This window comes from Thalassophryne amazonica, chromosome 23 (assembly GCF_902500255.1).
Source record: "Thalassophryne amazonica chromosome 23, fThaAma1.1, whole genome shotgun sequence".
NCBI classification, from domain to species: Eukaryota; Metazoa; Chordata; class Actinopteri; order Batrachoidiformes; family Batrachoididae; genus Thalassophryne; species Thalassophryne amazonica.
In genome coordinates, this window is record NC_047125.1 from 34,353,022 (window position 1) to 34,374,827 (window position 21,806).

Genomic DNA, 21,806 nt, shown 5'->3' on the forward strand with positions numbered 1-21,806 from the left:
GCTTGGGTTGCTGTTTACATCGACCGGTGGTTCACAGAATTCCAGAATTCAGTTTTTACAGTTTTGTGACGGAGATAAAAAAAAAAAAACACCTTTTCTTTTTTCTTTTTGTATATATATATTTTTTGCATTAAATGTTGTACAAAGCTGAGCTCCGTCTCACTGATTATATTGTTCATTATTTGTATTTCACTGTATTTTCCCTCACATTTCCCAGTAAAATCCAATTATTTGACATATGTGCACATTTCTATATATTTGTCAAAGTATAGGCCCAACAATGAGTCATATATTTGTGTGTTGAAACACTTGTTGTACAGTTTTGTTGAGTTTTGAAGCTTTGAAATGATCTTATAGCCCAGAATTTTGACTGTATTTTTTAAACAATTGTGTGCAATTAAAATGGTCATATTGTTTTGTAGTCTCCTGATTATAGAGGATCCAGAAAGTATTCACAGCACTTAACTTTTACACACTTTATGTTACAGCCTTATTTGTGAAAAAAGGTTTGTTTTTTTGGGGGGTTTTTTTTGGGAAAATTTATTAAACATAAAAAAAAAAAAACAATGGAATCACGTATTCACAGTCTTTGGTCATGAAGCTCTAAATTGAGCTCAGGTGCCTCCTGTTTCCACTGATCATCCTTGAGATGTTTCTACACCTTAATTGGAGTCCACCTGGAGTAAATTCAGTTGATTGGACATGATTTGTAAAGACACACCTGTCTACATATAAGGTCCCACAGTTGACAGTCAGAGCACAAACCAAGTATGAAGTCAAAGGAATTGTCTGTAGACCTCTGAGACAGGATTGTCTGGAGGCACAAATCTGGGGAAGGACACAGAAACATTTCTGCTGCTTTGAAGGTCCCAATGAGCACAGTGACCTCCATCATCTGTAAATGGAAGAAGTTCAGATCCACCAGGACTCTTCCTAGACCTGGTCGCCTGTCCAAGCTGAGCGATTGGGGGAGAAGGACCTTAGTCAGGGAGGTGACCAAGAACCTGATGGTGACTCTGTCAGAGCTCCACCATTCCTCTGTGGAGACAGGAGAACCTTCCAGAAGGTCAACCAACTCTGCAGCAATCCACCAATCAGGCCTGTATGGTAGAGTGTCAGACGGAAGCCACTCCTTAGTAAAAGGCAGATGGCAGCCCACCTGGAGTTTGACAAAAGACACCTGAAGGACTCTCAGACCAGGAGAAACAAAACTCTGGTCTGATGAGACAAAGATTGAACTCTTTGGCGTCATGTTTGGAGGAAACCAGGCACCATCCCTACAGTGAAGCATGGTGGTGGCAACATCATGCTGTGGGGATGTTTTTCAGCAGCAGGAACTGGGAGACTAGTCAGGATTGAGGGAAAGATGAATGCAGCAATGTACAGAGACATCCTGGATGAAAACCTGCTCCAGAGCACTCTGGACCTCAGACTGGGGCGACGGTTCATCTTTCAACAGGACAATGACCCTAAACACACAGCCAAGATATCAAAGGAGTGTCTTCAGGACAACTCTGTGAATGTCCTTGAGTGGTCCAGCCAGAGCCCAGACCTGAATCTGACTGAACATCTCTGGAGAGATCTGAAAATGTCTGAGCACCGACGCTCCCCATCCAACCTGATGGAGCTTGAGAGGTGCTGCAAAGAGGAACGGACCAAACTGCCCAAAGATAGGTGGACCAAGCTTGTGGCATCATATTCAAGAAGACTTGAGGCTGGAATTACTGCCAAAGGTGCATCAACAAAGTATTGAGCAAAGGATGCGAATACTTATACGTGATTTATTAGCATTTTATTTTTTAATAAAATTTGCAAAACAACAAAATAACCCAACATTTTTTCATGTTGTCATTATGGGGTGTTATGATTAAACGTTTGAGGGAAAAAATGAATTTCATCCATTTTTGAATAAGACTGAAACAACAAAATGTGGAAAAAGTGAAGCGCTGTGAAGACTTTCTAGATGTACGGCATTAAAATCTTAATGTTGCTGTTAAACATGATCAGTGTGTCATTTAATGTTTCCATCAGTTCACAGATTTTACATTTCAAACAACTATATATATATATATATGAGTAAAAAAAATGTGTCCTTGAGCAATTTTTTTTAAGTTGGGTGTTTGGTTTATTGTTAGATATTAATGCCTAACAACATTCACATTTTTACATTTTGTAAGTGTACAGAACATTTGTAATATATTGATAAAATCATGATATTTGCTGTTGTGTATTTAATTAGTTGAAATTATCACGGGTAATTGTGAACAGTTGAATTCCAGCCTCACTCTGTGGTTAAAGGCCTCACGTTGTGGTTAAAGGCCTCACATTGTGGTTAAAGGCCTCACGTTGTGGTTAAAGGCCTCACATTGTGGTTAAAGGCCTCACATTGTGGTTAAAGGCCTCACATTGTGGTTAAAGGCCTCACTCTGTGGTTAAAGGCCTCACATTGTGGTTAAAGGCCTCACATTGTGGTTAAAGGTCTCACTCTGTGGTTAAAGGCCTCACATTGTGGTTAAAGGCCTCACTCTGTGGTTAAAGGCCTCACATTGTGGTTAAAGGCCTCACTCTGTGGTTAAAGGCCTCACATTGTGGTTAAAGGCCTCACATTGTGGTTAAAGGCCTCACATTGTGGTTAAAGGCCTCACTCTGTGGTTAAAGGCCTCACTCTGTGGTTAAAGGCCTCACATTGTGGTTAAAGGTCTCACTCTGTGGTTAAAGGCCTCACTCTGTGGTTAAAGGCCTCACATTGTGGTTAAAGGCCTCACTCTGTGGTTAAAGGCCTCACTCTGTGGTTAAAGGCCTCACATTGTGGTTAAAGGCCTCACTCTGTGGTTAAAGGCCTCACTCTGTGGTTAAAGGCCTCACATTGTGGTTAAAGGCCTCACTCTGTGGTTAAAGGCCTCACTCTGTGGTTAAAGGCCTCACATTGTGGTTAAAGGCCTCACATTGTGGTTAAAGGCCTCACTCTGTGGTTAAAGGCCTCACTCTGTGGTTAAAGGCCTCACATTGTGGTTAAAGGCCTCACTCTGTGGTTAAAGGCCTCACATTGTGGTTAAAGGCCTCACATTGTGGTTAAAGGCCTCACTCTGTGGTTAAAGGCCTCACTCTGTGGTTAAAGGCCTCACATTGTGGTTAAAGGCCTCACTCTGTGGTTAAAGGCCTCACATTGTGGTTAAAGGCCTCACTCTGTGGTTAAAGGCCTCACATTGTGGTTAAAGGCCTCACTCTGTGGTTAAAGGCCTCACATTGTGGTTAAAGGCCTCACATTGTGGTTAAAGGCCTCACTCTTCTTCACAGACTAAAGTTAATTATGGAGTTCCACAAGGTTCTGTGCTAGGACCAATTTTATTTACTTTATACATGCTTCCCTTAGGCAGTATTATTAGACGGTATTGCTTACATTTTCATTGTTACGCAGATGATACCCAGCTTTATCTATCCATGAAGCCAGAGGACACACACCAATTAGCTAAACTGCAGGATTGTCTTACAGACATAAAGACATGGATGACCTCTAATTTCCTGCTTTTAAACTCAGATAAAACTGAAGTTATTGTACTTGGCCCCACAAATCTTAGAAACATGGTGTCTAACCAGATCCTTACTCTGGATGGCATTACCCTGACCTCTAGTAATACTGTGAGAAATCTTGGAGTCATTTTTGATCAGGATATGTCATTCAAAGCGCATATTAAACAAATATGTAGGACTGCTTTTTTGCATTTACGCAATATCTCTAAAATCAGAAAGGTCTTGTCTCAGAGTGATGCTGAAAAACTAATTCATGCATTTATTTCCTCTAGGCTGGACTATTGTAATTCATTATTATCAGGTTGTCCTAAAAGTTCCCTAAAAAGCCTTCAGTTAATTCAAAATGCTGCAGCTAGAGTACTGACGGGGACTAGAAGGAGAGAGCATATCTCACCCATATTGGCCTCTCTTCATTGGCTTCCTGTTAATTCTAGAATAGAATTTAAAATTCTTCTTCTTACTTATAAGGTTTTGAATAATCAGGTCCCATCTTATCTTAGGGACCTCGTAGTACCATATCACCCCAATAGAGCGCTTCGCTCTCAGACTGCAGGCTTACTTGTAGTTCCTAGGGTTTGTAAGAGTAGAATGGGAGGCAGAGCCTTCAGCTTTCAGGCTCCTCTCCTGTGGAACCAGCTCCCAATTCAGATCAGGGAGACAGACACCCTCTCTACTTTTAAGATTAGGCTTAAAACTTTCCTTTTTGCTAAAGCTTATAGTTAGGGCTGGATCAGGTGACCCTGAACCATCCCTTAGTTATGCTGCTACAGATGTAGACTGCTGGGGGGTTCCCATGATGCACTGTTTCTTTCTCTTTTTGCTCTGTATGCACCACTCTGCATTTAATCATTAGTGATTGATCTCTGCTCCCCTCCACAGCATGTCTTTTTCTTGGTTCTCTCCCTCAGCCCCAACCAGTCCCAGCAGAAGACTGCCCCTCCCTGAGCCTGGTTCTGCTGGAGGGTTCTTCCTGTTAAAAGGGAGTTTTTCCTTCCCACTGTAGCCAAGTACTTGCTCACAGGGGGTCGTTTTGACCGTTGGGGTTTTACATAATTATTGTATGGCTTTTGCCTTACAATATAAAGCGCCTTGGGGCAACTGTTTGTTGTGATTTGGCGCTATATAAAAAAATTGATTGATTGATTGACTCTGTGGTTAAAGGCCTCACTCTGTGGTTAAAGGCCTCACATTGTGGTTAAAGGCCTCACTCTGTGGTTAAAGGCCTCACTCTGTGGTTAAAGGCCTCACATTGTGGTTAAAGGCCTCACTCTGTGGTTAAAGGCCTCACATTGTGGTTAAAGGCCTCACTCTGTGGTTAAAGGCCTCACTCTGTGGTTAAAGGCCTCACATTGTGGTTAAAGGCCTCACTCTGTGGTTAAAGGCCTCACATTGTGGTTAAAGGCCTCACTCTGTGGTTAAAGGCCTCACATTGTGGTTAAAGGCCTCACTCTGTGGTTAAAGGCCTCACATTGTGGTTAAAGGCCTCACATTGTGGTTAAAGGCCTCACTCTGTGGTTAAAGGCCTCACATTGTGGTTAAAGGCCTCACTCTGTGGTTAAAGGCCTCACATTGTGGTTAAAGGCCTCACATTGTGGTTAAAGGCCTCACATTGTGGTTAAAGGCCTCACTCTGTGGTTAAAGGCCTCACATTGTGGTTAAAGGCCTCACTCTGTGGTTAAAGGCCTCACATTGTGGTTAAAGGCCTCACATTGTGGTTAAAGGCCTCACTCTGTGGTTAAAGGCCTCACATTGTGGTTAAAGGCCTCACTCTGTGGTTAAAGGCCTCACATTGTGGTTAAAGGCCTCACATTGTGGTTAAAGGCCTCACTCTGTGGTTAAAGGCCTCACATTGTGGTTAAAGGCCTCACTCTGTGGTTAAAGGCCTCACATTGTGGTTAAAGGCCTCACATTGTGGTTAAAGGCCTCACTCTGTGGTTAAAGGCCTCACATTGTGGTTAAAGGTCTCACTCTGTGGTTAAAGGCCTCACATTGTGGTTAAAGGCCTCACATTGTGGTTAAAGGCCTCACTCTGTGGTTAAAGGCCTCACATTGTGGTTAAAGGTCTCACTCTGTGGTTAAAGGCCTCACATTGTGGTTAAAGGTCTCACTCTGTGGTTAAAGGCCTCACATTGTGGTTAAAGGCCTCACTCTGTGGTTAAAGGCCTCACTCTGTGGTTAAAGGCCTCACATTGTGGTTAAAGGCCTCACTCTGTGGTTAAAGGCCTCACATTGTGGTTAAAGGCCTCACATTGTGGTTAAAGGCCTCACTCTGTGGTTAAAGGGCTCACATTGTGGTTAAAGGCCTCACTCTGTGGTTAAAGGCCTCACATTGTGGTTAAAGGCCTCACTCTGTGGTTAAAGGCCTCACATTGTGGTTAAAGGCCTCACATTGTGGTTAAAGGCCTCACTCTGTGGTTAAAGGCCTCACATTGTGGTTAAAGGCCTCACTCTGTGGTTAAAGGCCTCACATTGTGGTTAAAGGCCTCACATTGTGGTTAAAGGCCTCACATTGTGGTTAAAGGCCTCACTCTGTGGTTAAAGGCCTCACATTGTGGTTAAAGGCCTCACTCTGTGGTTAAAGGCCTCACATTGTGGTTAAAGGCCTCACATTGTGGTTAAAGGCCTCACTCTGTGGTTAAAGGCCTCACATTGTGGTTAAAGGCCTCACTCTGTGGTTAAAGGCCTCACATTGTGGTTAAAGGCCTCACATTGTGGTTAAAGGCCTCACTCTGTGGTTAAAGGCCTCACATTGTGGTTAAAGGCCTCACTCTGTGGTTAAAGGCCTCACATTGTGGTTAAAGGCCTCACATTGTGGTTAAAGGCCTCACTCTGTGGTTAAAGGCCTCACATTGTGGTTAAAGGCCTCACTCTGTGGTTAAAGGCCTCACTCTGTGGTTAAAGGCCTCACATTGTGGTTAAAGGCCTCACTCTGTGGTTAAAGGCCTCACATTGTGGTTAAAGGCCTCACATTGTGGTTAAAGGCCTCACTCTGTGGTTAAAGGCCTCACATTGTGGTTAAAGGCCTCACTCTGTGATTAAAGGCCTCACATTGTGGTTAAAGGCCTCACATTGTGGTTAAAGGCCTCACATTGTGGTTAAAGGCCTCACTCTGTGGTTAAAGGCCTCACATTGTGGTTAAAGGCCTCACTCTGTGGTTAAAGGCCTCACATTGTGGTTAAAGGCCTCACTCTGTGGTTAAAGGCCTCACATTGTGGTTAAAGGCCTCACTCTGTGGTTAAAGGCCTCACATTGTGGTTAAAGGCCTCACTCTGTGGTTAAAGGCCTCACATTGTGGTTAAAGGCCTCACATTGTGGTTAAAGGCCTCACTCTGTGGTTAAAGGCCTCACATTGTGGTTAAAGGCCTCACTCTGTGGTTAAAGGCCTCACATTGTGGTTAAAGGCCTCACTCTGTGGTTAAGGCCTCACATTGTGGTTAAAGGCCTCACATTGTGGTTAAAGGCCTCACATTGTGGTTAAAGGCCTCACTCTGTGGTTAAAGGCCTCACATTGTGGTTAAAGGCCTCACATTGTGGTTAAAGGCCTCACATTGTGGTTAAAGGCCTCACTCTGTGGTTAAAGGCCTCACATTGTGGTTAAAGGCCTCACATTGTGGTTAAAGGCCTCACTCTGGTATTTAGTCACATGATGCTAATGCTAACTCCAATGACTAGCTTCAGGAAGCAAATAAGACTTTAAAATAAAATGTAAATTTGTGATAAAGGAGATAATTTCAAGATGCACGGAAATTCAACAACACCTGCTTCTAATTTCATTTGTGATTATAAAATGATTCTCTGCAACAGCTGCTGACATGATCAGAGCAGGTGCCAGACTGAAGAAGTACAGGAAAAACACACACACACACACACACACACACACACACACACACACACACACACACACACACACACACACACACACACACACACACACACACACACACACACACACTTTTTATTAGATTTTTTTTTATTGATCTGGTGTGTCTTTGTTCACCGAAATATTTAGAAATCTGTTTCAAAATGTACAAGATGATTGAATTTGTTTTTAAGTTACTGTGTTTACAACCTGCTGGGGGCGGGGCTCTGAGCTAAAACTTTGAGTCTGTCTGTCTGTGGTCAGCGTAACTCCAGTCCTACTGCTGCCAGGGTCTTCACATTCACAGGGAACATATTTGGGAGACAGATGTTGGACAAGTCCAAAGATGGCTAACGCTGACCTATTCTAAGGGGTCAATAGGTCACATTCTTTTGACACACTCTTTAATTAATTACATGTTCATACGGTTGAGGGTACTTTAGCATTGCGCTCTATGAGCATATTTGTAAATACAATTAAAGCACTTAGATTGATTTTGACACTTTTTGAATTAAGTAATTTAAATAAATGGGCGTGGCTAACAGCAGCTCCTTTCCTTTTAAAGTGACAGGAACCGAAATGAGAGAAAAAGAAAGTTGTTTTTCTGGCTTTTTTTTAAGGCTACGTCAAAGAATATAGCACATACATGTCCCAATAATAATAATAATAATAATAATAATAAGTAAAGACACTTGTTATATTATGTTGTATTATGTAAATTTGCATAGCTAACTAAAATAAGATCATTAAGTGTTTTTTTTTCTGCTTATATTTTGACAGCGCTCTAATGATAATTATAAGCTCATTTGACTGTTTTTGTTTGTTTGTTTTGCCGGATGTTGCCTTTTTTGGCGGCGCTGTAAGAGTTAAAATATCCTCCAATGGGCGCAGCCCACGTTTCCACCCGACCGGAAGTGTGGAACACGAAGCGGACAGACTCGAAGCCGCGCACAGCGTCACTTCACAGCCCGGACCGTGGTCCTGAAGCGGCTCGGATCCTCCTCCAGAATGTTCCGAGAGGTTCGGCTGATCCGGATCACCTGCTGTTCCGGAGGCTTGTAAAGGTCCAGCGGAACCACTTGGTTCTGGTTCAGTTTCCAACCGGAGGACTGAGTCCGGAGTCCGGGACCGTAAATCGAGTCACAGAGACGATGAGGAATTAAAGAGGAACAACAAGACAAGTGGAAGAAAAAGTCCCGATTTAGACCGAAAGTGAGAAGAGAATGTCCGCGGCGGAGACGTTCCGACGGATTCTGTGTTCTCTGTCCCTGCTGGCTGTCATCCTGGACCTGCAACTAGACGGTAAACAAACAAACAAACAAACAAACACAACAACACAATGTGCTGCTGTCATCCTGGACCTGCAACTAGACGGTAAACAAACAAACAAACAAACAAACACAACAACAACACAATGTGCTGCTGTCATCCTGGACCTGCAACTAGACGGTAAACAAACACAGTGTGCTGTCTGTGTTGTTGTGTGTTTCATCCATCACGTCTTTTCAGTGATTTCTATATAAGAACAAGGACTTGGTCTCACGTTGGGTAAACATTACTGGGTCTGCAAGACTTGGTTCCAGAGGCACAAAGATGGGACTGGTCCTCGTTTAACAGTACCCCGGCACACTGTTTAGGGTAAACCTACTGTTTGTCTTGTAGTCCAGGGTCACGTCTCCACACACTGGCTCGGTGGGTTCACACCAACGACCCCATCAGTGACAGCAGGTTGAGAATTTCTCATCAGTATTTGATGCTTTGGTGGTCTTTCAGCCCCAGTTATCGTGGATAGCGGTGACAGATGAAACGAGCTGAAGCGGTGAGTTGGTGATTTTCCAGCGAGGCTGAAGTCTGGTTTCACGTTTCAGGTGTCCTGGGGGTGACTCATGTTGAGATAGAGCACCACTTGGAGATGGGCCGTAAGCTCCTGGCAGCCGGTCAGCTGGCCGAGGCCTTGTCCCACTACCATTCTGCTGTCGGTAAGGTGACACCCAGACCTGTCCAAGACCTTCTGCAAGAACCCGTCTGTCTTTATCAGCATGTCCGGTCTGTTGTCACTGAACCACTGTCTTTCCAGAGGGAGACTCTAAGAACTACCTGACCTACTACAAACGAGCAGCAGTTTTTCTGGCCATGGGGAAATCCAAGTCTGCCCTGCCTGACCTGACCCGGGCCATTCAGCTGAAGCCCGACTTCCTGGCCGTGAGTTCACACCGTCACTGCAGGAAGGTCTCGTCACTGAGAAGAATGTTGGTGTGCGTATGGAGTTACTTTATTCTGTTGTGTTTTTTTCTTCTTGTTGCTTGACTTCCAGGCCAGGCTGCAGAGAGGGAACATCCTCTTAAAGCAGGGCCACACCCAGGAGGCCAGGGAGGACTTCGAGGCAGTGGTACGTTCAGCAAAAAAACTCAAACATTTCTGAGAAAATTCAGATATTCTCTGAGATTATAAAGTCCCAAATTTGCAAGTAAAATAGTCTGATTTGTTTATGGGTGGAAAAAACAACCAACTAACCCTTGGATAATCGCCAAGATTATAAACTCATAAATTGGTAAAAAGAAACAAAATAAATCATAAATTTGCATTAAAAAAAGCCTTGATTCAGATTCTTTATTGTGATTGTAACAGGTACAAACCACACGCAGATTTAAAAGAAAATAAATATAAAATGTAACAGAAAGAAACAGGTATGTTCAGAGAGCACATTAAGAAAAAAAGTTATAAGCACGTAGTTGCAAAATTATATGCAAAAAAGGAGAAAGTTAAGTACAGAAACTGTGGATATTGCACATAAACAAGTACTGAACTCATTTCAAGTGTGTCATGTGACCTGGCTGTTTGGTTCCAGTGGCATTCAAAGCTCTAAGAACATTTGGGTAGAAACTGTTTTTCTGTCTTTGTTCTTGCTTTAATGGTCCTGTACCATCTGTCTGATGGCAGCAGCTCAAACAGAGTGTCCAGGGTGGGATGAGTCCTTTAGGATGGTGTTGGTTCTCCTGAGACAGTCAGAGCCATGAAGGTCCCCCAGTGTGTGTAGAGGGTACCCAGTGATCTTCTCTGGAGCTCTTTCCTGTTTGCCCCTGTGCAGCTGGTAAACCACGTACAGAGGCAGATACTCTCCATGGCAGAGCGGGAAAAAGACACCAGATCTCTGGTTGTTATTTTTCCTGTGGATTCTCAGAAAGTAGACTCTTTGCTGTGCCTTCTTTACCAAGTGTGTGGTGTTCCTGTCCCAGGTCAGTTTCTCCTCTGTGTGGACTCCCAGGACCCTTTCCACACAGGTTCCCCCAGTGATAACGGGCTGAATGTCTGTTTGGTTCCTCCTGAAGTCTGTGATTGGCTCCTCGGTTTTGGATGTGTTCAGGAGCAGGTTATTTTCTCCACACCACCATACCAACTTCATTTATAAAGCACCTTAAAACAGCCGGCGCTGACACAAGATGCTAAAATACAATAAAATAAAAGAACCACTAAAATGCAGTTTAATATATTATCAAACGAAGCCTTGTTTGTGTTAAAAACCAAGGAAGAAAGCTAAGTTTTTAAAGGAACTTTAAAAATGACCAATGAGGGTGCCTCCCTAACACCCAGAGGAAACCGTTAAACAGTTTGGGAGCCGTCAGCTGTTCCACCTCATCCCGGTAGGCAGACTCATCTCCTCCACTGTGGTGTCATTTGCATACTTAATGAAGGTGTTGCTGGTGTAGAGGGTGAAGAGCAGTGGGCTCAGCATGCGGCCTTGAGGGGAACCGGTGCTGATTGTGAGAGCTGTGGATATGTGGGGGCCAATCCTGACTCTCTGTGAGCCATCTGACACAAAGTCCTTAATCCAAAGACATGTGGACTGAGGTAGATCGAGGATCAGTAGGATGGTGTTGAACACTGAACTATAATCCACAAAGAGAAGACGGGTGTAGTTACTCTGTTGGTCCAGGGAGGGCAGTGGTCACAATGTCCTCTGTTGACCTATTGACCTTGTCAGTGAATTGGTTTGGGTCTGAAGTTGGGTTAGGAATGTTGTGATGTGACTTCTGATCAGTTTATCTGAACACTTCATCACCACCGGTGTGAGCGCAGCAGGCCGGTCGTCACTGAGGCTGGTTATGGGAGAGTTCTTGGGTTTAGTTTTTACCCCCTAGCAGCTTTATGAATATATTATGAGTTTAAACTTGGAAACGCTGATCTTATTTTTCCGCTGACAATATTACCTCTGACTTCTGTTAAACTTTTATTTATTTCTTTATTTTAATCCTGGAGTGGTTCTAACAGGGACATTTGTCCAGTGCTCTGATCTCAGTCCATTCAACAGATTTTGGCTTTAGAACCTGTGACCCAAAGTTAACCAGAAAAATTCTCCTGCGTATTACTGTACAGCCCTGTTTTTGACCTTTGACCCCCCTCACTGTTTCAGGATGGGGTCAGTGATCCAGTTGTGCACCAACGTTTGCTGTGCTCTCTCTGTCATTGAAGCTTGAACGTTCTCCGGACCATGAAGAGGCTGGAGGGCAGCTGATGATGGTGACCGAGCTGGAGGAGCTGCAGGAGGAGGCCCACGAGGCATACCACCAAGGAGACTACAGCACCACCATCAGCGTGCTGGAGCGGGTCATCGAGGTCCGTACCAGGCCCTGCTGATGGGCTCAGGTTGTGGTACCGGGACTAATCCATTGTCCTGATTCTTGGGTTACAGACGTATGGCTTCATGGCCACTCAGGGTTGGTCCTGTTTCTTCAGATTTCTCCTTGGGATCCAGAGTCACGGGAGCTTCGTGCAGAATGTTACATCAGAATGGGCGATCCACAAAAAGCCATCCAGGATCTGACTCCAACCACGAAGCTGCGGAACGATAACCGCGCCGCCTTCCTGAAGCTGAGCTTGCTCCACTACAGCCTCGGCGAGCACCACGAGTCCCTCAGGTGAGCTGCGTCCTCCACGTTTCACTGCACTGAGTCACTGGAGTTCTCCGCTTGTTCATCCGTGTCTCCGTGCTCCTGCAGCCAAATCCGAGAGTGCCTGAAGCTGGACCAGGACGACAAAGACTGTTTCAGCCACTACAAGCAGGTGAAGAAACTCAGCAAGCAGCTGGACTCTGCAGAGGAGCTCATTCAGGAGGAGAGGTCAGTCCTGCTCAGAGCTTGGCTTCAGCCCTGGCTGGAGACAAACTAACAGAACTTTGAAATGTACAGTTCCAAATCCCTCCCACTCACTGAGGTCTGGAGTCCGGACTCGGTCCAGGACTAACCAGCAGTGACATCAGGACCAAATGCAGGCGTCTGAGAATTGCACATTTGCGTGTGTTTTGCGTGAGGTATAAATCCGTCTGTTTTGAAGGTGCACATTAGATGTCGAAAAAACATTTTACGACAATCTCAACTGCCATTTTGACACTTTTATTTGTTGCAGTCAAATTTAATTTTTAGATGTATATTTTGCAAATTCATAATAATAATAAATTAATTTATAATGCAATTTACATTAAATCTCAAAGTACTTCACTGATTAAAAGGAAAACTTGATCAAAACAAAAGTAGGCAGATTATTAAAGCAATCATTAAAACAATGGGGGAAGTAAAAATTTTAAAAAAATTTGCAACATCGGGTAAAAAGAAAAGTTTTAAGGCCCTTTTTAAAGATTCCGCGGTCTGTGGAGCCCTCAGATGAGGACGCGGGGCATTCCACAGTTGAGGGGCTGTGCAGAAGAAGAAGCCACGGTCTCCTAAGATACGGGATCGAGTCCTGGGAGTGAGAAGAAGGTGGGTGTTGGAGGAACGTGCAGGACCGTGAGGGGTGAGGAGTTCTGTGAAGTATGATGGGGCGTTACCGTAGAAACATTGACAAGTAAGCAGTGAAATTTTGTATGTGATCCGGGGAGAAAGCCAGTGAAGTGGATGGAGGATGGGAGTGATGTGCTCATGCTTACACCCTCTCATCTGGACCGTGGCGGTGCTGTTCTGGACACTCTGAGGTCTTTGTGTTGAGAATTGCAATGCAGTGTGGAGGAGACAAAGGTGTGGATGAGCTTTTCGGAGTCGGAAAGGCAGAGTGTGGGCCTGCGTTTAGCTTTGTTATGACGGTGAAAAAATGAGGTTTTACGAATGTTTGAGTTGTGGATCAAAAATGACACCAAGGTTGGTGACTGTAGTCGAAAGTGCGATATTTTGACCAGAGAAGGCGATGCTGAGGATTTTGTGTTGTTGAATTTGATGGACGGTGCCAATTTGGATTGCTTCAGTTTTTGAGCTGTTAGGATGGAGAAAATTTGGCTGCATCCAAGCCTTAATGTCCTCCAGACAGACTGTGAGAGTGGAAAGAGGTGTAGCTTGAGAAGGAGAGGAAAGGAGAGATGTTCCTGTTTCTCAGATGACTTTTATTTTTTTCCACATGGTGACTGACGGCTTCTTTCTGATCTTTGTAACCCTGGAAACCAGCTGGAGGCGTTGCTGGATTTTGAAATTTTCCTCCTGACGCCGCCCCTTCCTGACTCTTTCCTGTCTTCAGGCTTCAAGAGGCCATTGAGAAGTATGAATCAGTGATAAGGATGGAGCCAAACGTCCTTCATTACATCAACCTGGCCAATGAGAGGATCTGCTTCTGCCTCGTCAAGGTGACTGAACATCGCCAGCAGTTTATTAGCTTAACATAAGTGGATTAATAGTGACCGGGCTGTGATCTTTAATCACAGAAATGTGCTGCTGTTGCTTCTTTAATACTTGCTTAAGTGCTAAGCAGCGCCCCCAAGTGTTTAGACTCTTAATGTTGTTTTTGTTTTGATTTGAAGCGGTAAATGTTGACGTACTGCTTCAAAATAAAAGTGCTGCCATGGCGTTGGTAACTAACAGTAGGGGGTGCTGTTTTGCACTCGAACGTAATAGTTTGCCACTTTTCAAACAGTTTATGGTCATCACCACCAACTGGTCGAGGAGTGCAGACGTTACGCGATTATCTGTTTGCAAAAGTTAATGATTAAAAAAAAAAAGGATATGAACTTGTTTTTTGACCGATGTCGTATTTGTTACCCTTCTTGTTTTATGACATCACAAAGGCTTTAAAAACCTCCACCCTCACCTCGTGACCTTCATGTCCCTCTGCTTCCAGCTTCAGCTGGCCGATGAAGCCCTCGATGTGTGTTCCGAAGCTCACCAGAGAGACCCTCGTAATGCCAACGTGCTCCGCGACCGAGCCGAGGCTTACATCCTCAACCAGGACTATGAGAAAGGTGCGAAAGTACCGCACACAGGAACTACATTCTACATGGTACAGCAGTCTCACATAGTGTTTTTTTTTTTTGTTTGTTTTTTTGTAACTGTAGCGGTGGAAGACTACCAGGAGGCCAGAGAGTTTGACGCCGACAGCAATGACATCAGAGAAGGGCTGGAGCGGGCGCAGAAGCTGCTCAAGATGTCACGCAAGAGGGATTACTACAGGATCCTCGGAGTCAGCAGGTAACCAACATCGTCAATCCTCAAGCACCCGTTTTTCACCAACTCTGTGAATCTGTGAGATTGTGTGACACGCCCACTGACCTGTGCGCTTGTTGCTTTCCTCAGAACCGCCAACAAGCAGGAGATCATCAAAGCCTACAGGAAGTTGGCACAGCAGTGGCATCCGGACAACTTCCAGTCGGAGGCGGAGAAGAAGGAAGCAGAGAAGAAGTTTATCGACATCGCCTCGGCTAAAGAAGTCCTCACCAATCCAGGTCGGCACTGAGGGAAGGGTGTAGTTATTACGCCTGTGCACGATTGCCTGAATTGATGAGATCTCATCCATCCAGGCATCCATCTATAAGCATTTTGTTTCCTCACAATGACCAAAAAACACCTCGTCTGATTAATACTGTTTTGTTTTTTTGTTTTGGTGGTGAATTGTGGCAGGTTGACTCCATTGATCAATACACCACAGATAATTATAAAGCAAGAATATTTCACGATACAAATCCACCGTATGCCATCGTTAAAGTGTCTGTCTTTTCACCTCCACTATAAAACCGAACGCCAACATAACGTCCACGTGGCAGCATGCATCGCGCCGTGCACTGCTTTCGTTTCATTAGGCACCAGGTTTAATTGACTGTTTTTGAGTAATGATCAAACTTTCATCTTTTTCTGCTCCTCTTCACAGAGATGAGGCAGAAGTTTGACACGGGTGAGGATCCTCTGGATCCAGAGAACCAGCAGGGTGGCGGCGGCGGACAGAGCTGGCCTTTTCACTTCAACCCGTTTGAGTCCGGCGGCTTTCACTTCAAGTTCCAGTACAACTAGAGACTTTCAGAACACTGAGGAACATTTGTGGAGTGTTGAGACAACAGAGGGACGTCTGCGAATCAACTCTGGAGTCGGAACCTACCCGCCGTCTTGGCTCTGCCCGAGTTTGGCAGAATATTTAAATGTTGATAATTTGCACAGCTGTGGATTGAGCCACACGCTGACCACACCTGGACTTCCTGCAGCACCCACCGAGCACCTTACCGCGGCTGAATGTGTGGACGACGCTGAACTGATGTCTTATGTGAGCGGGTGGCAGGGGAACGTTCTGATTGAGGTCTTGCTTTGTGCCATTCTTGACCCTTTTCTCAAAGGTCACTCTTCTTATCGCAGTTTTCCCGCTTGCAGTGTTTGTTTAAATCATAACGTTGGCTCCTCTTGTATCTCTGAACCTTCTGATGAGAGAAGCAGCGTTTTTATATCTGCAGAGTTTAACGGTGAGTAAATTAAACTTCGGTGCTGTTGCAGGGGGAAACGTTTGTTGTTACACATGAATCCCATATTTGAGAAGATTTATTTATTTATTTTTCCCACCTGCAAACATCATGAATGTAACTTAATTTGACAGAAACCTTTAATGCAGCCAAGTTAAAAACTTTTGTTCTTTTTCTTTCATCTCAATCTTTACAAAGTTGCACTTTATGCTGTTAAAAATAAATAAATAAATAAAGCTGGGATGTTACAGAAACGTTTTAAAATCTTTGAGAAATTCTTAAGTCTCATTTATTAAAAGCTGATACAGAAAAGTTGCCAGATATTAAATTTTGCGGAAGCGGTGTCTGTGGTGACGTCACGACTCGCTGACCCTCGTGTTACTGTAACTGTATTTTTGTGAGTGACACGACACCAAAAATGCCCTTTTGTGCAAAGTTTGAACTCTAAAGTGCAGCTTTGTAATCATTTCAGTTTTAGAGGCTGCAGTTGCTGCAAACTTTAAATTATTTTGTCGTTCATGACCCAAAATGCAGTGGTTCTGCTTCAGGGTTTTGTGTGTTTTTTTTTTGTTTTTTTTTCCCCCTCCCACACTGAAACCACTGACATGATGGAGTGTATTAAAAACACAGAAGTGACTCCAGTTGGTCCTGATTTCTTTAATACCTGGAACTCAACAGCACCCCCTGCAGCTGGTATGGCAAAAATCAACATCTTGTTTATTTATGAACGCGAAAATGACCAAATAAGCAATTACAACATAATTATTACAAATGAATGCAGTGGTATTATGAAATATAACTTAAGTATTAAATGACTTACAAAACACAAAAATGCTTTTGTGAAATTGTTTTATAAAGTATAATGCTGGTGCTGTCATATTTTTGAAATTATGCATATTTTTGAAATTATGCACATTTTGAGCAAACTGTTACACAAATATGTAGAATAATTTTGTTTCAAAATCAGTCAAAAAAATTGTTAAATGTAAGGCCGAGACTGTGTAGCTGTTTAACAGCTGCGGAAAGCAACACCCCGTAACGAGCATCAAATCTCGCGAGATCTGGATTTCACTGCAAGATGTATATTTTATCATTATATTTAGTATTATTAGAATGGCTCCTGGCAGCCGTTTGCTATGGAGTGGCTTCCTAAATTTAAATAACTTCACAAGTTTAAAACTAAGGTTATTTGGGCTATAAAGTATTTGACTATCTTTGTGATCAAATTGTCATGTGAATTTAAGACATTTTTGTTCAGATTTTGAGTTTTTGCAATCTGAACATTGAAAATCATTTTCCATTTATGTAAGTGCCAACCTGCTTTTTTTATGGAAACATATAGTAAAATATCACTCAAAACTACACAAAATACTCCAAACCTAAAAATTCTGAATTCAAAGAGAATCAGGTTTTTTCCCTTTCTTTCTCGATGTTAGATGCAAAATATATTCAAATATTTAAACACTGAATTGCTTTTTTTTTTCCAAAAATATTTATTCCACAATTACATTATGTACAACTTTTATTTTGAAGTTCAACAAGCATCAGACTTTAACTTGAAAGGAAAAACACTTTTTTCAGTTTGTCCACTTTGTGTTGTGGATGGGGACAGGAGGACACAGAAGTTCTGTGCCCTCAATGTGTGTTGTTCTTCTGGCTCGGCCTGAGGATGACGGGCAGCTGGATGGGACTTGGTGTGTCAGTGGTTCACATCGAAGCTTTGCGCATCCTCCAGACTGTCCGCCTCCACTTCGATGGACACAATGTGGTGACCGGGAATCATGGCCAGGCCCAGGACTCGGGGTTCCCCCTGAGAGAACGTGTCTGAGCACAGAAACACAGCACACAGATGTAGAACGTGCACCGTCTAACATGTGAACCTTCAGCCGGCGAGGACCGTTACCCGTGGACTTCAGGAACTCCTGCGCCGAGCCCAGGATCACGTTGCAGTCCCGGTCGGTGCACAGGAAAAGCCCCACCAGAGTCCGCCCATCGGTCATACGGATCCTCATGTTCTTGTTCAGGAGTCCTTCTAGTTTCAGCTGGGCGTGAGATGGCGAGGACATATTGTCCTGGAGACAAACAGGAAGTAGATTAATCCGACTGCCCGAACCGTTAACATGACTTAGCTTCTCAAATGTGACAATTTGCTGCTTTTCTTTGTTTTTATTTAAGTTCATTTTTAATTGTTGCTACAGGGGGCGGGACCACTCTGAATGGAGGGGGGCGTGGTCAGCGGCAGCTTCTTTACATTTAAAGGCACAGAAACGCGCAACGGTATCTATACCTGTGTAAGACACCACGTTATCTATATTAACGAGATAAAAAAAGGCGAAAACGTTACACCCCCCCCCCCCCCCCCCCGACGGTCACCGCGGCTAACTCTTTAGCCAGCAGTTAACGTAAAACTGTCACTCTGGTAGACGACAAATCTGCCGCCAATAATCAGATTATTTTACCCGCTGTGACCCGTCAAAAAAAAAAAAAACGACAATGACACTGAAACATGAAACACGTACACGCGTGGAAGGACCATTTTCCTCGATCACTGTCGCCATGTCCGGCCGCTCGTGTCCGCATTTGGACACGGAAGGATTTCTGTGACGGACCGGCGACGCCGGAAGCTCGTCCGGGTTTGGAAACGGTAACAAAAATGAAAATTAAGGTCTTTAAAAGTTCGTAATTTTTCTTACCCGCTCGACCCCTTTTAAGGAAAACTATCGAGTATTCGTTAAAATTTAGGTGTCAAACTTCTGCTTTGTCATTTAAGACTTTTATCAAGAAAAATCTAATTTGTTCTAAAAACGTCTCAAGCTGATTTAGTCCATTAAACTAAACAAAACATCGTTAACATTTTTTATCAACAGTATTCTAGTATTGTAAATAATATTAAAGTATTTCTATCGACTTTAACGGAGATTTAAAGGTTTGTTGCATAAAAAATATTTTCTGTTAATTTACATTTAATTCTGTTTCAGGTTTCATGATAAGCATCCTTAAAGTGTCATAATATTAATCATACGTGTAAATGTGCATGTTGAAACTTAATTTCTGTCTGAAATAGCCTGCTGTCAAGTTCTGTGACATATGTCACGGAAGTCCATGTTTGGCTTTCGATCTGTGAACGTGAGGAGCAGAAACGGATCATTTTACAGCCGTGGATATTTATTTACTGTGTAAGTCTGCTCAGTGTCTGTTAGTGCAGCAGATAACTGAAACAATCTTTCAAATTCATTCAAACTTTTATTTCAAACCTTTATTTAAACAGGAAAAGCTCACTGAGATTTAAAATCTCTTTTCCAAGAGACTCCTGGCCATCTGTGACTGAATGTTCTGGAGTCATGGGGTTGAAATTGGAGCAACTTTAACTTTTGACCCCTGGACAAACTGAAACTGACCTTTGTCACCATTTTTGCTGTTTTTTACCCCATAACTCCAGAACATTCAGTCACAGATAGTCCAAACTATTACCTTTTTAGAATCGCTATGATCAGACAAATAAAGTGGTATAGTTTTCAAAATGATTGAAGCATTTTTACATTTTGAACTCTGTGTAATTCTTCATTAACCCCTAGCTGGCTACAGCTACCACCTACTGGGATGGTTATCATACATTTTATTGTAGGCCATGGTACACTGAGGCTGGATTCTAAGTGTTGTTTCATCACCTAAAGGCCCGGTCACATGGCACTTAATGAAGGGCAATGAAGCCCAAACGAAACATGAAATCTGGACTTTTGTTGGCATTGTTTAACCTTTGCACAGCTTAGTTCCTGCAGCTGGCGCTTCATCAGAATTTTTAAACTGTTGAAAAATTAGAAATTTTTTGAAATTTGAAAATTTGAACGAATACCGCTGAAAACCTCCGTTCATCTGTATTTTGTTTTGGTGTAGTTCTTGAGTTTCTTATTGTTTGCTTAGTTTTTGTAACATTGGCGTTTAGTTCGACTTCGTTCGACCAGCTGAATGTTTTCATACAGTGCAGAAGCCGGTTTGTGAGCGCTGCTGCTGCATTCATGTACCATCAGAAATACAGGGCAAACTCAGCGTGTTTGTTTGGATTTTTTTTTTTTTTTTTTTTTTTATCTGGGTGGGAGGTCAGCTTCACTGAGCTCAGGCACCTTATATAGGCCAGAATTAATCTTTTGTGTTGATACAGTGAATTATTTTACCAAAAATAAAATGAAAACCACGCTCGAATTTGAAATGACAAAATAAGTTGTGTAATTTCCAACAGTACTTGAATGCAGTGGCAGCAGCAGCCATTGCCTCCTGCGTGCACTTATTTTTATTTTTTTTATTAAATATAATAATATGAGTGTAGGAATGACAATCCAGCCCTTCTGTACATGTGGCAACAGGTAGATGATTTAGATGATTATACAAGAGCTGTTCTGGAAGGAAGAATTCACATTGTGGATCAGCTGCAGCTGGTGGAAATAACTACACATGGAGTCAATGCGAGCGTTCACACACACTGATCTATTTACTGCTCTGGTATATTCAGTCATCTTTACACTTATATTTATTCCCCCTTTTGACAGTTTTCTGTTATAAATAATATAATAATAAATAATGGCTTAGTAATGTAATACAGTGATACAGCAGCCACCACGGAACACCAGTATTTTTGTTGTTTTGTTTTTTTAATTGGAGCAAGATGGAGCATGCAGCATGTCGTGAGTCTGAACCAGACAGTGAGAATTCTGATGATGAAGGAGATGATCCCTCTTTTGTGCTGGACAAGCAACCAGACGTGCGCACAGATCTCCACAGTGGCTTAGATCACGCACTTCTGTTTGCAGTTTCTCCAGGACTCAGGCGCTACAGAGCTCTGTCCCAGCGCTGAGTCCTGGAACGCAGAGCAGGATGCAGACACACTGCTCCAGCAGTGGCTCCAGGTGCATTTCGTTTAAAGCATGGAGATCAACGTTAGTTTCGGTTTTGTTTTGTTCCTGTTTCATTCCCTTTGTGCTCTTGATTCGCAGGCTGTTCAGTGATAGGAAAAGTCAAAAGCTCACTCGTCCACCTTTTCTCGACGATTTGTGACTTTTTTACTTTTTTACCTTTGTTCAGGAATCGTCGTGTGCCGTGTGACCGGGCCTTTAAGTGGTATCGAAAACCTGCTTGGCCCATGGATTAATTTTGTCCACGCTGATGTCTGTCCTGCATGCTGTGAGGTGGAACCTTTTTAGATAAAAAAAAAAAAAAAAAAAGTGTTTTTGATGCTGGCTCTTGAGTTTTGTTTCTCAGCAGTCAGCATGTTTAGGGGAGGTGATGGTCTATTGGTTAAGTGTTGGCCTTGAGATCAGAGGATCCTTGGTTCAAATCCCAGCCTGACCAGAAAATCACTAAGGGCCCTTGGGCAAGGTCCTTAATCCCCTCGTTGCTCCTGGTGTGTAATGAGCACCTTGTATGGCAGCACCCTGACGTCGGGGTAAATGTGAGGCATTATTGTAAAGTGCTTTGAGCGTCTGATGCAGATGGAAAAGTGCTATATAAATGCAGTCCATTTACCATTTACTCAGAATATTTCAATCGATTAACATGAATGACTTTTGCAGCTATGTGCACGGCCATGTGAAGAAAAATCAGTTATAGGTCGAGGTCACAGGTCAAGGTCAGTTTAAAGTGGTTAGTTAGAGGAAGATGTGGTTAATGTTAAGTACTAATATCAAGTCATATATGAACCTTGCATTGGCCTCAAGAGCTTGTGTAACC

At 43.2% G+C, this 21,806-nt stretch overlaps 2 protein-coding genes across 4 annotated transcripts; one reads left to right on the forward strand and one right to left on the reverse strand.

Annotated features, from left to right (window-relative positions):
• Positions 1 to 8,319: 8,319 nt before the first annotated feature.
• Positions 8,320 to 16,305, forward strand: dnajc3b (DnaJ (Hsp40) homolog, subfamily C, member 3b). Of its 2 annotated transcripts, none has more exons than XM_034164833.1 (12): positions 8,320 to 8,692; positions 9,259 to 9,369; positions 9,468 to 9,592; positions 9,705 to 9,779; positions 11,861 to 12,004; positions 12,125 to 12,306; positions 12,388 to 12,507; positions 13,889 to 13,994; positions 14,486 to 14,606; positions 14,700 to 14,828; positions 14,938 to 15,086; positions 15,509 to 15,651. In XM_034164833.1, the coding sequence occupies exons 1-12, from the start codon at positions 8,614 to 8,616 to the stop codon at positions 15,512 to 15,514; spliced, it is 1,347 nt and encodes a 448-aa protein (XP_034020724.1). In that variant the 5' UTR covers positions 8,320 to 8,613; the 3' UTR covers positions 15,515 to 15,651. The 2 variants fall into 2 exon arrangements, with proteins under 2 accessions (XP_034020724.1, XP_034020723.1); XM_034164832.1 differs by having other exon boundaries at positions 8,326 to 8,692; positions 14,700 to 14,832; positions 15,509 to 16,305.
• A 1,264-nt stretch (positions 16,306 to 17,569) lies between these two features.
• naa38 (N-alpha-acetyltransferase 38, NatC auxiliary subunit) lies at positions 17,570 to 18,711 on the reverse strand. 2 transcript variants are annotated; one of them, XM_034164835.1, is made up of 3 exons: positions 18,605 to 18,711; positions 17,989 to 18,157; positions 17,570 to 17,909 (listed from the first exon to the last, which is right to left on the reverse strand). In XM_034164835.1, exons 1-3 carry the CDS (start codon positions 18,641 to 18,643, stop codon positions 17,785 to 17,787), a joined length of 333 nt encoding a protein of 110 aa, XP_034020726.1. In that variant the 5' UTR covers positions 18,644 to 18,711; the 3' UTR covers positions 17,570 to 17,784. The 2 variants fall into 2 exon arrangements, with proteins under 2 accessions (XP_034020726.1, XP_034020725.1); XM_034164834.1 differs by having other exon boundaries at positions 18,545 to 18,702.
• Between the last annotated feature and the right edge of the window lie 3,095 nt (positions 18,712 to 21,806).